This window comes from Juglans regia, chromosome 14, assembly GCF_001411555.2.
Source record: "Juglans regia cultivar Chandler chromosome 14, Walnut 2.0, whole genome shotgun sequence".
Classification (NCBI taxonomy): Eukaryota; Viridiplantae; Streptophyta; class Magnoliopsida; order Fagales; family Juglandaceae; genus Juglans; species Juglans regia.
The window spans coordinates 7,809,374-7,826,092 of NC_049914.1; the positions used below are offsets into that span (position 1 = coordinate 7,809,374).

General features: G+C 33.7%; 2 protein-coding genes across 5 annotated transcripts; both read right to left on the bottom strand.

Annotated features, from left to right (window-relative positions):
• Window positions 1–4,491: 4,491 nt before the first annotated feature.
• Window positions 4,492–8,471, bottom strand: LOC108998418 (phosphatidylinositol:ceramide inositolphosphotransferase 3). Of its 3 annotated transcripts, XM_018974969.2 has the most exons (11): window positions 8,185–8,471; window positions 8,017–8,106; window positions 7,376–7,462; window positions 7,215–7,283; window positions 6,707–6,787; window positions 6,267–6,338; window positions 6,058–6,118; window positions 5,859–5,961; window positions 5,607–5,702; window positions 5,474–5,520; window positions 4,492–4,730 (listed from the first exon to the last, which is right to left on the bottom strand). In XM_018974969.2, exons 1-11 carry the CDS (start codon window positions 8,215–8,217, stop codon window positions 4,681–4,683), a joined length of 789 nt encoding a protein of 262 aa, XP_018830514.1. In that variant the 5' UTR covers window positions 8,218–8,471; the 3' UTR covers window positions 4,492–4,680. The 3 variants fall into 3 exon arrangements, with proteins under 3 accessions (XP_018830514.1, XP_018830515.1, XP_018830516.1); XM_018974970.2 differs by lacking the exon at window positions 7,215–7,283; XM_018974971.2 differs by lacking the exon at window positions 6,707–6,787.
• Window positions 8,472–9,914: 1,443 nt separating this feature from the next.
• Window positions 9,915–15,514, bottom strand: LOC108998472. 2 transcript variants are annotated; one of them, XM_035685138.1, is made up of 3 exons: window positions 15,171–15,514; window positions 10,707–13,161; window positions 9,915–10,583 (listed from the first exon to the last, which is right to left on the bottom strand). In XM_035685138.1, the coding sequence occupies exons 2-3, from the start codon at window positions 13,104–13,106 to the stop codon at window positions 10,290–10,292; spliced, it is 2,694 nt and encodes an 897-aa protein (XP_035541031.1). In that variant the 5' UTR covers window positions 13,107–13,161; window positions 15,171–15,514; the 3' UTR covers window positions 9,915–10,289. The 2 variants fall into 2 exon arrangements, with proteins under 2 accessions (XP_035541031.1, XP_018830569.1); XM_018975024.2 differs by having other exon boundaries at window positions 10,707–13,240.
• Between the last annotated feature and the right edge of the window lie 1,205 nt (window positions 15,515–16,719).

Sequence of the window (16,719 nt, forward strand, 5' to 3'; positions counted from 1 at the left end):
AGAATGAACTTTGAAATTTACTAATATTTTTGTTTAAAATTTAAATTTTAACCAGAAATACATAAAAATGAAACATATAATATTCATTAGGCGTTTAATTTGATGCCTTCTATGAATTTCATGTTTGGGGTATAGGATGAAATAATAATTGATGAGACACAAAATATCATCTCATCTTATTATTATAAATTTTTTTAAATTTTTACATAAAATATAATAAATAATTTAATTTTTTTAAATCTTAAAACAATAATAATAGTTTAAACTTTTTGTCTTGTTTAATGCTTTTTCTTCCAATAGATAATTGGTTTGATTTATAAATGTTAAATCATGTAAAGAAAAATAAATTATTTTGTATTTTATTTCAATATTCCTAATATTTGTTTTTAAATAAAACCTCTCTTAACTTAAAAAAAAAATTATAAATTCATGTTTTTGATGATGTTATTATTATTATTATTATTAAATGAAAGATTTTATTTTTAAAATGGTGGATAAAGCACACTTAATTAAATTTTATTATTTAAATAATATAAATGATATGTTCTTATCTAAAAAAATAAAATAACTTTTTCTCAAATACGTGACTATGTGTGGGTATGAATCAAAGCAATTATTCGCAGAATTCTATCGCTTTGATGTTGGGAGGGAGGGGGGATTGTGAAAGTCAAAACATTGAAAAGATGGAGATCAAAATGTATAACATCTTGGACTTCCAAAAAAGGTTTAGTTAAAGTTGCATTTATGAATATGCTTTGATCATATGAAACGTCCATGTCGTCGCATCCCCAATAACCACTTCCCATTTCCTTTATATTCCAATTTCTGTTTGCATTTTTGGACAAGAGAAATGAAAATTGTAATTATAAATACCATCGTTCAATCATTTTAAAAAAAGTTACTAAATATGATATTTATATAAAAAATAATTAATTTTTTTAAAATAATTATACGATACTCGTACATTCAATAACTATATATAACATTATTTTTTTAGATAAGGATATCTAGAATTAAAATTTGCATCATTTAAATGGATAAATTATGGGAATAATGGCACGAGGATTTTAGGTTGATAATAATTACACTTTCTATATAAAAATAGGACTATGAAAGAATCTGTGGTCGAGAGGGAAAAAAGACGTGACTTTTTAAGCTACAATTGGTGGGCATGATGGCGGTATAAAGGTAAAACTTTTTGTGCCCTTTCAAGATTATCCGAAGAGGTACTGTACATAGGCTGAATTTTCATACTTCGAATTCGGCTTCCAACCTATCATTTTTCATCATCTTTTAATATAAAATATAATAAAAAAAATCTATTCATTATTTTAATTTTTATTATTTTATAATATAATATTAAATAATAGATTTATAAATAAAATATAATAAATAATTTCTAATCACCTAATATCACATTATAGAATAATAAAAGGATGATAAAAATTAAAATGATGAGTAGCATTATTTAATATAATAATTATTTTAAATAAAATTCTACTCATCATTATCTTCACACCACGCATTAGACATGATTTTTTGTAGTTTTAATTTTTATCTCCTATCAAATAAGTGGTGCTAGATGATGAATAGAATAACTCAATTAATTTAAAAACAATATATAATATGTGGTGTGTAACAAAACTCTTATTTTTCTGTCAATCAAAAGGATGATGGTAAAAAAAAACATATATAACATTTTTCTACCTTGAATTATATAACAAGCTTGGCCAAGTTCAAACGCCACTTGCAAAATAAGTACCAAAATCTTTCAAAAGGTCCCACGTTTAGAAGACCCCATTGTTCAATTATGTTAGAAAAGTATAAAGTGGTAATACTTATCTCTTTGGTAATTGGTAACTCTCAATTACCTTAACTCTAAACTCATTTTGACTGAAGATTTACTTTCTTTTATCGATCTTCATTCTCTCTAGAGAACCCTACCTAGCCTTTTCTCTTTATAACCTACTTTCCATATTGCTTTAGTTCATCTACTCTTCTTATGTTCTTAACTTTATTTTAATTAAACCATTGATTACAAAAAAAAACCGATTATCATATAAACAAAAGATAACAAACTAATTTTTTAATAATTTAATCTCACCTTGAGAAATGGATGGTGACTAACAATATGGTAAATGAACACCTTTCTTTTAGGTAATTAGTAAAAGTCCCAATTATCTAAACTGGCTGCATTTGGATATTAAACTGAATTGAGTTCAGTTGAGTTGAGTTGAGTTAAGACGATAAAATATTGTTAGAATATTATTTTTTAATATTATTATTATTTTGAGATTTGAAAAAATTAAATTGTTTATTATATTTTGTATTGAAATTTAAAAAGATTATAATGATAAGTTGAGATGAATTTATCATTCAAACGGAATCTTTGGAGACTTCCGACTTGTTTATTGTAAAACCTAGATCAAAGGTGAATTTGCTCAAGGGCAACAAGTCAAATATAGAATAAAGAAACTGATAAATTAGCTACCAATTCATGATGTTCATATATGGCATTGAGAAATCGGTTTCAACGAGTGAACTAGGCTCCTGCTTTGGTTGACCTGATTCAACCCTTTGAAAAAAGTTCCAACGCTCATCTTAAAGATAAAAGAGCAGGAGCAGAACAAAAAAAAATTGATAAAATAATGGGATCTTCATGAGACATGCCCAAAATGATGAGGAGAGAGAGAGAGAGAGGGAGCGCGAGCTGAGGTTGATGTTGACTGACCTTTCCCACTCACTTGCCTCCATTTTGACTCAACAGTGACCCAACATGGCCTTCTTTTGCCATTGTCTAAATTCTAAAGCATACAAGGACATCCATATACAGCCTTGCCCCAACCCCAAACAACAATCCTGGGAAAACCCAAGTGGGCAAGGCATGAAGAAATACTAGCTCTGAAAAGAATTGAAAGAAAAACAGGAAAAGGAAACCATTAGCTCTGTACAATCCTTTAATATTCACAGGCGAAGATTTCAGTTGAGACAAGTTTTGGCAGGAAAATATGCCCAGATGATTTGGTTCTTTATATTTTGGTTCATTTGAGAAGTAGGACTCAATCTCGTCGCGAACATTAATTCCGGTCAGCATTTTCTTCTGGGTTATTAAGTGAAATTAAGCATGAGTCTTGTAAGCCATTATTCATTGATTTCAAGGGATACCATAGGTCTTCTATGCTGTTCATGTATTGAATTGTGCTAGACTTCGAGTAATGGTATTAATTATCTCAATTTTCATCATCCTCTCATCATCACATGATGTGGTATTAGGTGATTAGAAATTATTTATTATATTTTACTTATAAATCTATTATCTAGTGTCACGTTATCTTTAAGATGATGAATATATTTTTTTTTTTCAAAAGGGATAAAAACCAAAAAGGGATAAATAATGGTAGCTCAAAGCCGTTGCGTACAGGCTACTCCCTATAGAAGTCTCCAACATTCAGCAACAGCAACTTGTTGAGAAATTGATGCATCGAAGCCATACTTTTGGGTTGCACAAAAAAGGCCCGAAAGGAAGCCTGCAGGCATAATGATATCTTTCTTTTTCCCATACATTGGAAGCTGGCAGGGCAGGGCAGATGTCACATTAAGCATAAAAGATAAGAGAAAAGAAAAAGGAAAGGGGAACAGTACCTTTGATGAGGAGATACTACTTACTAGGGAAGGCATGTGATGTAAACATATGCTGTCTCAGAGATCATGTTTCAACATCCTACTAAAAGAGAATAAACATCGAAAAATAAAAAACTCCAAAAAGTAGGGGCTGGGATATTATTAAGTCTGCATGATTGGCTCATGCCAGCTCCAATTAGCGAGGCATCACATGCTTATTTTCAAGTACTCCTTTCCATTTGAAAGCCAGTGTCATTGCTGCTAAGAAGTTTCAAATATTAATTTAAAACTTGTTTAATTTAGCATGTTAATAGAGTAGACATCAGCTCAATCTGGTTGTCGTCCCTTCAAAATCTCCTAGACATGGTGTCCCCAGTGGTACTCAGCGTCCTTCATGCTTCACCCCCACATCAGCTCATCAATTTTGAGGTATGGATCTTTAAACATGTCACGCCCGTCCACATGGCCGATGTCTTGGATTTAAACCCAGAAGTACATAATCACCACTAATCTACCTGATTTTATTCCCGACATACAGTTCTCGTACATACACTTTGTCTCTCTAATTTGCGGATCAATAATTCACAGACAAACTAATTGCACTTTGCCGAGAAGAAAAAGGGAGACATTCAATAGACAACGACGACGGAAAATACACGGAGGAGAGAGTTTAGGAATTGCATTTTATACAACGATACTGCAAATCATGCTTATCAAGGTTTAAAAGAGTTGAGGTTCCATCAATTATTAAACAGAACAATGACACATAACCATTATTTTAACGGCAGCATAGCTATCTTCAGCTCATGCTGTCACCTATGTACTGCATAACACTATGGTCCTATCCTGCGTTTCATTTTGCATCCTAAGTTTTAAATGCATGGCCTTTACAATTTCAATATGACTGAAAATAAGCATCCAGTAACTCTTAGTTTTACAGGGTATGATGATAGGAAATATTCACACACATTTCTCTAAATATGTATTGTCAGGCAGTTTTCCCATTAAGGAATCTGTAAGCTCTTTTCAGTTCATAATCTCCAGATTCTCCAGTGGTTTTCAAGGTAGTAGACGTGGAGATGCAGAGCTACTTGAACGGTCTGGCAATTCTGGAATGGAGACGACAGAGTCACCACAAATGGAGATTAAGCATTCTCAGCAAAAGTTAAAGTAAATGTTGAAGTTTGGTCCAGTGCCGACAAGTGATACAGCCATCGGATAATTGTGGTGGACATATAGTGCATAAAGAAAGTACGGCCTCGTTTGGAACTTGAACTAAATTGAGATCAACTCAGTTCAATCTAATTTTAAACTGAGTCTAATATCTAAACACCCAACTCCCAAATCACTAAACTCATCTCAACTCAAAATCTTTTTACACGTGGGACCCACAATTTTTTTTCAATTCAACACTTCTTTACACGTGGGACCCACAACATTTTTCAACTTCCCATAAATACATCTAAACTCATCTTAGGTGGGTTCCACAAAACTCACTACGTCATCTCAACTCACTACTATTTATAAAGAAGTCAACTTCTCTCAACTCAGCTCAACATCTAAACGGAGCCTAAATGTTAATGCTACTAACGACAAGAAGTTTGAATTCTACCAGAACCTAATGCTTAAATAAGTTAAGAAAAAGAGTAATGCTACATACAGTTGTGAAGTGCGCAAGCGCCATATAGTCGTTTTGAAAAGAGTGAGGTTCACTATTAAAAAATTAATTTTTTTTTCTCATGTGAGTGCCGTATTTATTCATTTTTTTTAAAGTGATTGCGCGACGCCTGCACACTTATGACTGCAACTATAATTTCTTTAAAAAAAAAAAGATGCTAATGCTAAAGCTAACCTGGCAATTTCTTGTCAAGAAAGAACACTGTCAAATTTACAGTATACCTGCATAAGAATAGAACAGTTCACAACCACTAAAACAATAACAATTAGTCTATTCAATAACATAACAGAATTCTTCTTTTGTTTACCAAGCGACAACAACGTCGACTGTGTAATGCTTGCGAGAGGCTATAATTAGGAGGCTCTGAATAAGGGCAAGTAGCCAAGCAAACTGCTTAAGGTACCTGCAAGGATAAGCCCACAACAGTACAAAAAGTTAGGGTTAAATAAAACCAATAACTTATTTTCATAATGCCATACATCTGACAAAAATCTCATATGCCTGATGGAGTCAGCCCCTCTGCCACCAACTATACATGCAATTGAGAATGACTATTTACCTTATTGTGCCGTATTTTTTATATGTCAGTACAAATACTAACGTAAAAATCACGTGTGACGAAAAAATCAAATCACCACAGCCATATATCACCCCCCAGGGAACTGCACATTATTCAGATCATATGAGCATGCTGGTGATGATTATATAATTACTGAAGCATTGAGAGGGAAAAAATAGCAAACTACTTTAAGTCTTACAGTTGATAAAAATCACTTCAAGTGCACTGTCTGGAGGGGGCAGCGTGGCAAGTTTTGAGCCCTGAAAGAGACAGTTGTGCTTGATTGTAAAAAAATTGCTTTATTCACAAGTTAGAAATGAGAAAATACATTCTCCTATGACAGTTCCACAATAAGAATTCTGAGACTACACCACTGCCCACAAATTATGGGAAGTTCTTTAGATTTACCTCACGGCAATGATAGTTTGGACCAGGAAGCTGAGTTGCATAGAATGTCATGATCCGGAGAATTTGACAAGCCTAAAAAATAACCAAAAACAGAAAAAGCTAAAGCAACTCCATAGATGCTTTAAAGGAGTTCAACGATTGACTCGGCTTGACAAACACTTCACATATCTGGGGGTTGCTACTGAATAATGTGATACCAGAACTGAGATCAGTGCTGATGCCAAGGAAAAATTGCACCAAGAACAAAAATCTTTCTTAATTTTCTTTTCAATTATAAACAACAAGAATAACTCATTCAAACAAAGCCAAATACAGCCTATAATTGAACTTCCAAGAAGGAAGAGTAATCAGGGAAATCTCATGAAGATGTGCAACTTTAACATCTAAAGCTTATGTTGTCAACAGAAGATAATATCACAACAATTATACTCCATACTTACTCCTAAATAAGCAAGAATCCTGCACCATAACAGAATGGTATAGATTCTTTTGTTCTGAAAAAAGAAAGGATGAAAAGTCCACTGCAAGACAATCAACATTGTATTAGACCCATAATAAATGGATAGCAGTTGATTAGCAAGAGTCAGTATTAAAATATGTTTTTTCATATTTATTTGCAGTACATAGTTTATCTCTCAGAAGAAAAGAGAACGCAGCATTGCATTTGAATAATGAGAAGGAGGGAAAGGAGTGAAAAGAAGAAGCTGAATGGAATTCTAAATTATATGCATAGAAAACAAATAACAAATTTCACTGTTTATATGGGCAAACACTAGTCGCACAAATTATGTTAAGAACTAACAAGCATCTTCGAATCCAAACGTTTCCTTAATCAATTTGAAAAACAAGAGATTTTTTGATAAGTGAAAATCAAAGAGAATAAACCCAAATAAATCAATTTCATATTAATGAAAAAATTATGTAGAAGGGTGGATGTTGGGAACTTACCAAGACAAAGGAACAAAAGATGAAGACAAATATAGTCTCACTCATATATGCTTTGTCCTCACCAAGTTCCTAAAATAACAAAAAAAAAACGAAATATATGCTACTACAATCTTACATCGAAGATTATGAAACCAAACTGCAATATGAAAAGTGGCACCCACTGGAATAAGAAGGAATCCAACATCCTGAAGTGTTGGTCCTGGCCGATGAAGGTAATGAACTCCATGAGCAGCCAATCCATGAATATACTGTTGATGAAAACCAACCTATTATATAAGGATCTGCATGATTCCTATTTTGACATCCAAACAGATAGTGTAAAGAAAGTTCCAAAAGAAGATTTCGAACGACAAAAAATGACACGAAACATTTTGGGGAGAGAGAGAGAGAGTAGAGTAGAGCATTCTGTTATAAACTCCCAAATAAAACCATCAATGTTAGCAAATATAAGAAACTTAAGTCTATGTTGTCACCCGAGACTGAGTTATTGTAGCTACAGTAAAAAAACCAAAAACTCTGTGCTAATACCATACATAGTAATGAAGACCATAATTATGCAATCTTCGTTTCATATCCAACTGTTTTGGTTTCTTAACAAAATCACCAACCAACCAAAAGAGCAAATACCATGATCAAAACATGATGTGCCTCCAACATTCGAGTGGAAACAGCAAACAGACATCCCCGCTACATATTCGAGTGGAATCGTATCTTCAATACGTGTTGAAGATGCGGAAGTGCAAAACATAGTAAATACAATAATATCATCAACGCCATACAATAGTAACATGAGAAAGGGAACCTGAAAAACGAGTCCAGCAAGAACAAATTTCCAATTTTCTGCAAGGAGAGAAACCTCTATTGACGCCTCGATGCATATTTTCCTCCATAGCTTCACATCAAACCAATTACGAATAAAAACGAGCACAAAAAATTCAATATAAAAACAGCAGAGAGAGAGAGAGAGAACCTTAGGAGCCTCACGAGCAAAGTAAACTGGCATTTCTGATTTCAATGTTAGAGCTCGGCATCAAGCATCATTAAATTGGACAGTAAAGTACGAAACCACAGTACATGGGAAGATTACCGGAATCGCTTCAAATTCGAATTCTTATCGTTCTATCTCCGAAATCACCTCAAACTTCAATGGAAGTAGATACAGAATCGAATCTAATCCGCCAATGAATTTCAACTAATTCATTATAAAAGTCTCTATCGCACTCTCTTATACATGGAAGAACCGAAGAATGGAGGAGGGCGGTGGAGGCAGTCGAGAATAAAGTCGTATATATACTATGTAAAATGATTTTTAATTTATTTGACTTTTATTAGTTTGAATAAAAAATAATAATATTTATTAAAAACTTTGTATAAAAATTATAAAATAAATTACTTTACAAGACACTTTCTAATTTTTAATTTAAAATTACCGTTATAATTTTTAATTAAAAAAATTCTATTATCACACACTCAATAAAATACTTACATGACATGACTTAATTTAAAAGGTAAATATTTTAAAATTTAAAATTTTCAAATAAAATATTATCATATGAATGACTCTATATTAAGTGACATTGGACAATCACAAGATTTTGAAAATGATTGATCAAAATTATGTACTTATAATTAAAGTCCATTGGAATCATTTAAGTCACCAGATTTTTTCATTCACTAAGGAATCTCATTCATCACCATTTTTTTCATTCACTAAGGAATCTCATTCATCACCATTTTATATTCATCACGTTTGTTGTCGCAGATGAGATAAAAGTTTAATACATTATTGTTATAATATATTTTTTTAATATTATTTTTATTTTAAAATTTAAAAAAATTAAATTTTTTATTTTATTTTATATAAAAATTTTAAAAAATTATAATAGTTAAATAATAAAATATGAAAATGGTTATAAAAACAAACAATATCCATGTTGTTACATTCTCATTAATCATTACAAATGAGAATGGTTGTAATGATTAATCCTGAATTTTCTTTTAACTCATCCGAACTTATTAAATTGCACGATAACGTGATAGAATCTAAGTCGTTTGATTAATAATAAAAATTAAAGATTTCACATCCTACAAAGCTCTTAACAGAGCTAGTCACTGAAAAGGAAGCGAGAGGCCGATATACATGAAAGCTCTTAACAGAAAGATGCATGAACCGATTCAAAGGCAAGAACATGTGTAATCAGAGTTGTCCCAATTTTTTGGTACGAAATTATAGAACTTGTCGTCTCGACAACAATTATATTCTTAGAAATGAATATATAATGCTATTATACCACATTACATATGCACAAGTTTGGAAGCATTATACCACATTACATATGCACAAGTTTGGAAGCATTATACCACATTACATATGCACAAGTTTGGAAGAAAAGTTGATAAGGTTGTCCATTCAAGTAGTCCCAAACATTCTGCATACAACAAACCTTACCCCAGATAAGTGGGGACACCTAGTTCCATGGCTTTCCTACTACGATTGTGGTTACTTTTAACTAGAAGCTAAAAAGCACCACATTTTCTTAACGGTACAGCCACGAAAAAGTGCAGCACATTTTCACCTCCTGCTTGAACATTAATACACATTGCTGCTAACCTTCCAATTTCCATCAGAGAAAACTGCTCCACAACATAAGGCTTCAGATGGGGGGGACCTTGGACAATGAACTTTTCTAATCCAGCGTGTGAAGAAATAAAGTGTTTGGATTTATAATCCTCTAAACATACAATTAAAACTAAGAGTTTTAAAGGTTCAAGAAAGCAAAATACCATTCACTCATAATATGCATACTTAAAATTGATGAAGATTGCTTCTCTCATAGTACATTTGCTATTGCTTCTTTAGTCGTAAGTAACACAAAATACACAAGGGGTTCCGGGTACTTATCCTGCCACTATAGAGGGCGCGATGAACTTCAAGATCGTTTTCTATTCAGCTGAACATACCAATCACAAAGTGGCTTTGATCCACACAAGTACAAAACCCATAGCCCAACAAGCCAACAGAAAATATTGACATAAACCATCACTGTTACCTGCAAGATGATTCTGCACATGAATCTACACCCTCCCAACTGGAGAAAGGGGTGGATATGAGACATATCTTGCAGGAAGTTCTTCAGTTTGATTTGGATCCTTTATTCTATCATTTTGCATTGATATTGTTTCTTCTAAAGTTTTTCCTTCCGAAGAGTCAGTTGGTTCTGAAAGCTCACATGGTTTCTTACTGTCTAAAACTGCTATACAAATGGAGAATGCTTGTAAATTTGAGAGGGAAGAATTGAACTCAACTGAATAGATCTCGTCCTTGAATGGGGCCAAACTGAAGAGGGGCTGGTTTAATTGAACTCCTTCCTGTGGACAATTAACAATTTTTTTATGAGTAATGGACAATTAAAAAAAATTAAAGGTGTCATTATTGGTAGTCACTAGTATAATACAGTGGACCTCAGAATTGTCCAAGCAAGAGGCTAGTACCTGACAGAAAAGCTCAATTTTATCTCTTGTGGAACAAGCTTTAGATGAACCCAATTTCTTATTGATATGATTCTGGTTAGTAAGAATCTGAAGTTTGCAGCCCAAATCCCACCCTCCACAGTCACATAATCCCCCAGATTTCCAGCGTTCGATCAGCGATGAAGGTCCTCCCTTGCTTGGTATACTATGCACACCACTTGGAAGTATGACTGTAGCACTAAAAAGATCCTTAATACCGATGAAAGGCAGCTTCTTGGTGTGTTCCCCAGTGCTGGAATAACCTCCCATCCCAGGCAACCACTCTTTTGAACCTATTAAGGAACTTCTAGGGATGCAATTTGGAATTTTGACAACAACAGCTGCAAGCTCATCATTTGGCTGGAAGTCAGAAGTTTGTTGACCTTCTTGCTTTAGGTCTACAGAAAACAGAACAAATTCTCTCGTACTGAAATGATCCATACAAGGCTGTCCAATCAAATTGGAAAACTCGGAATTAGAAACCTTCATTTGCGCAATGACGCCAGGAATGTAATTAGGACCTTTGCCTTTGCTCCTGCCTCCTTGATTCATCCAACTCCCATTTTTCTTCTTGACTTCTCGAATGGTGAAGAATGTATAAATTGAGCTGTAGTCACCCCTTCTTGAGGTACTTAACTTCTTCATTGTGGCCGCAAGAATATCAGTGCCATTATCAACTGCAAATGTGATCAGAGGCTGGTCATTTTTAATCGCAACTCGCAGAAGAGCTTGAACTGTTGTTTCTAATTTTAATTTCCCAGAGTCCACAGTTGAAGAATCCAATCTTCCACCAGAATTTTTACAAGCTCTATCCATTGATACTGATTCTTCCACACGGTGATGGCAGCTGGCTGCCTTCGGCTTCAGTAATGGGTCAAGTAACCTTCTCAGAGGGCTGGACCTGGCTTTGCCTGTGGCATTGGGTTTATCATTGTTTGACACATCTGAGCAAGCATAAGCCACAGTTTTATCTGAAGTACATTTTGAGCCTGTATGCTGTGTATCTAGACCCTCTTTGGTGCTGGTACTTCCACTCATCTTTCCCAAATCAATGCTAAGTCGGCGGAAAGGTGAAGAGCTTCTTACTTTTTCATCTGTAAATTTGTCTATGTTCAAGTCCGACCCCTTCGAAGGTTCATTTTTTTTGTTTGTTGGTATTACAGCCGATTTTTTCTCTCCAAAGTTTCTGGATCTGGACAGACTGATTCCTACTTTAGCTGAATGTGACATTGGGATGGATGTATTAGATGAAAAGTTGACACTCTCCACGTCTATGGTGCCAGGCTGCTTTAAGTGAGTGTGTTCACTGTCAACTTCAAAAGGCAGCGGGCACGAGTGTGGGATGTCAGAATTAACCTCACGGCATATCTCCTTAGATTTCTCAGAGAATCTCCTTTGACTTGCTTCTGCTGATCTTCGGCCTAACAATGCTGTCAAATCAGAAAACTGGGTCATTCCGGGATGATGTTTTTGGGGGAGATCCCTTGGCAGAAGGAGAACAACAGTTTCACGTTTTGCAGAGACATCTTGATCAATATTGTTTGATTTTGGTTCTCGTACCTTCTCTGCTCTCTTCTTAATTTCACCATCCTGAATCTTTTTCTTTAACTTTGTACATGATGCCACCTCATAATTCAGGTTGTTTGGGATAAATCCACTATCTTGATTAATCTTTGGGTCTGGATCCTTTCTCTTGTACTCCTCCTGCTTGATTACTGTATTACAAATAGGCTGATCTATGAACTTCCGCTGCCCATTCAAGATGTTACTCTCTGCAGATTTAAGATCTTGAAACTTTCCAGCACTTTCCCTTAAGGCTTGGACGTCTTGAGAATGACCTTCTATTGGAGATTCCATCAGATGGCAATGCAATGAAGGATGTCGTGTCCTTGGACGAGCAGGAGAGCGGCTATGACCTCTGCTAGAATGAGCAGATGAACCATCTGTCGAAAATGATGATGATGTGCTGCTACTAGATTGTGAATACTGGCTGCTCTCATCTGCTACCTGTTTATGACCATGGTGCCATTTTTCAAGACGCCCCCAGTCAAGAACCCCAACATTTAAAACTTTCTCCTGAAGTTTCTCTCCTCTCTCCAGATAACTTGGCAAATTTGACATGTACTTCACAAGTTCATCTTCTTCGGTTGCCTTCCTACCATTCTGTTGTTTTTGGAGATTATCTGAAGATTTGGGTGGGATGTCCTTTGCATTCTTAGTAATTTCATGATGAAGATCAGCATATGATAGATTAGGCTTTTCAGGTTTTACCCTTTCTCGCAGCTTTACACTTTGACTTGCTTCGGGCAGTAAGGGCTTCCCAGAAGTTTCTAGATGTTGTCGATCACCTGAATTGCTTTTAAGCTCTGAATGATATTCCATAGACCAGATGTCTTCTGGGGTTTCCACCAGCAATTGCAATTATCAGTTTCTTGCTCTGCAGAAATTTGCAACGAAGAATGTCCTAATATTTTTTTTGCAAATCTCAGACCGAATTCACATAGAAGCAGACCTCTCTGGAGATAAAAGGCAAATTTTTTACTATAACACAATCCTCCAAGCAAATGAAGGGAGGATGGAAAGATACCATGACAAAATGGGAAAAAAATCAACATCCATGGCTTTACATAATTACATGCATCTAAAGCACAATTTTGAAGATAAGAGAGGTTATGCTACGATGAAGGATTACCTACTTTTTACTGATCCTGAGAAAAGGTACTATGCCAACAAGGCAAGCAACCAAAGTCACAACTCCTTTAACAAGAAGCAAAAGTTTTCTTAGCAAATGGAAAGGCCACCAACCATAATTTACCTCATCCACCAAAGAGATACTGACTTCCAAACCACATTTTCATTATACAGTATTTACTACGACAACAAAAAGTCTCAATGAGCTACTCTTATTCAGGAAACACCTTACAATAAGAAGTCAAAACGAGAGATTGAGAATTCTTCTAACACAATACTTGAGCAATATCAATAGCGTATAACTCATGCAGCATATTTCTGACCATATAGGTAATTAATATGAACCTGAGAGAACTCAAAAAATCAAAACATGTAATTTGTAAAAATTAAAAGCTTTTGGATTTTTTTTTCATTGTCCCATAATCACAGAATCCTAACAAAATAAGTAATAGAACTTCCGTCTAAAAATAGTTGCAATATGCATGCCAATTTCTTATATGAGTTCAATTTCTTTTTTTGATGACATATATGAGTACAATTACTATGATTCTTTTTTCCAAAATCTGCATTGAAATCAAAGCAAAGAGGCTGGAAAAATATTATATGTTCATTACTCTTTACAGGTCCAATATAATTTACTAGCTTTACCAAATTTTCTAATGAAATGTGTATAGGATTTTATCCAGTAGTGGGTTGATTTGGAGTTGGAGATAGGACTAGTCAGTTCATTGCAACTGTGATCACTTAGCTTTCTACTACCAATGGGAATTTAATTAATCACGAAGGAGAAAAATGAACTAGAAACAATTTGATCTATGTTCTATATACTTCTCTGACAGGCTGTTCCTCATTAATTGCACAAACCTTTCAGACGCTGCTTGTTAGATTACTGGGTTCAAATACGTGTATACATCTTACAAGTGTGTAACAGACCTTTTTACATCCCATTGGGGGAAGAAAATGAATATGGATTGCTAATACCTCCTCCCCCACTCTACCTCTTTTGCATTTCCCAAACCAAAATGCAAGGTCAGTGAACAATTTTAGTGGTCACGGGTCTTCTAGTTGCTATCGGTATTTTTCGTTTTGTTTGCATTCACGATGCATAAGAATGCGCGGTTGGTACCAGGTGACTCTTACGCACCAGCAAAGACGCTATCATCAGTCGCATCTAAATGATGAGACAAATTTTAACTCTCACGTAGAGAAAAAGAAGTTCGGAATGAAAGATGAAAATAGGCAGTATACGGACAATCATAAAACCGGATAAACATACACTCAAAGTCAAAAAAGATTAAAAAGAAAAATCGGGTGGTCCATGAAAACCCACTTTCGAAGTCTTTAGGATAAGCCACAAGTAACGAAACAGACAACGATTCTCCAGCTATACGAAAGCCAGAGCAAACTTAAATTTCAAAATCCTAAAGAGTAGGGTCTCGGTATAGTCTCCAAAAGAAAGATAATAAAGAAGATAAGGCTTTTTATTTTCTTTTCCTGGAATACCAAACAGTGCACAAATGTTTCAAATGTCAAAAGAATGAGACTCTCTCTCTCTCTCTCTCAAATTTAAGTTAAAAAAGCAAATCCAGAGCTAAAAAAACAAAAATTATGATAAACATAGCATTTAAAAAAACAAGCAACAAATCCAAACCTAGAATAAACATAATACAAAGCCATGGCAAGCCAAATTTCCATCAAAGCAAACAAAAAGTCTTTCTGGGGATTTCTCACTAAAACTAAGACAGAGAGTCATACCAGAATCAGTATGGGAAATGCAGAGGCGAAAAACTGCCATTAATGGAAGTTCCAGCAGCTCAAGGACGAAGTAACGCCTGTCGGTGCATAGTTCGGCCGGTGCATAGTTCCGGAGTAAGAAAAGAGTCGTAAAGAGAAAAAAGCAGAGAAATCAATCGCCTTGTAATCCCAATGCTACCCTTTTTCTTCCCCAAACTCCAAAGACGTAGATAGTATCAGCCCACAGATCCTCACACGGGGAGGGAGGGAGAGAGGGAGAGATAGAGAGAGGAGGAGTCCTTCTGAATCTGCGATTTCTGGCTGGAGCTCGTTTGTTTTTTGTGCGGTACATGCAGTCAAAGCAGAGTGAAGAGAGAGAGAGATTAATCGTTTTGATCAGACGGCTAAAAAGGAAGACCGGATAGGACGCGGTCACATCAGTGAGGCGCGGGAGGGGATGTTCCTGGGCCCTACCTTTTGGGACTCTTTATTTATTTGTTTTTTGTATCGATTTGCTTTTTATTTTGATTAAAATGGTAATGGATGTAATATTAATCGTGAGTAATTGTGATATATCGAAATGTCGTATAATTATTTTAAAAATAATAATAATTTATTATTAAAATTTTAATTTTTTATATAAATTTTATATTTTATTTATTTTTTTAAAATAATTATTAAATAATTAAAATAATTATACAATAATTACATATTATAAATAATTTTTTTAAATATATATTAAAAAAGAAAAAACAAAAGAAACATAATCCTGTCCGGAGAATTTCTCGATCGGTGGCTATAGGTACCCTATAAGTTTATCTTTAAAAAAAGTGAGATCAATCTTTTTAATTTCCACAAATTATTTTTTTATAAAAAATAGTTATATTTAAAATATATCAAACACCTCGTTGACATGGATGTTTACCATGTTAATTAATTTTTTTACTTTTTAAATTAGTGTGAAGGACACCCTATAAATGATTAAGTTATTGTTTAATTTATAAATTATCTCAACTCATTTTATCTCATCTCATTTTATCTAATTATTATAATTTTTTTAAAATTCTTAAACAAAATACAATAAATAATTTATTTTTTAAATATTAAAATAAAAATAATATTAAAAGTTCATTTGAATAGTGAGATGAGATGAAATAATTTTAGATGAGTTGAATAAAATATTATTATAATATTATTTTTTAATATTATTATTATTTTGAGATTTGAAAAAATTAAATTTTTAGCATATTTTATATGAAATTTTGATAAAATTGTAATAATGAGATGAAATTGGTTAAGAATATTTTGTATCCAAAAGGAGCCTACAAAATAATATTCTAATAATATTTTATTCAATTTATATCTCATCTCAATTCACTATCTAAACCTCCTCTAAGAGTTTTGCTAGAAAGTAGAATGAGACCTATTATAACTTTAAAAAATAAAAAGACCAATAATTTGTTTTGCATAGTTAACGTGGAATGTTTAGAAATCAGCAGTATGTTGGGTATGTTAAAAAGAATGTGTTAAATAGATTTTCTGAATAATTAATATTTAATAGTACAAAACT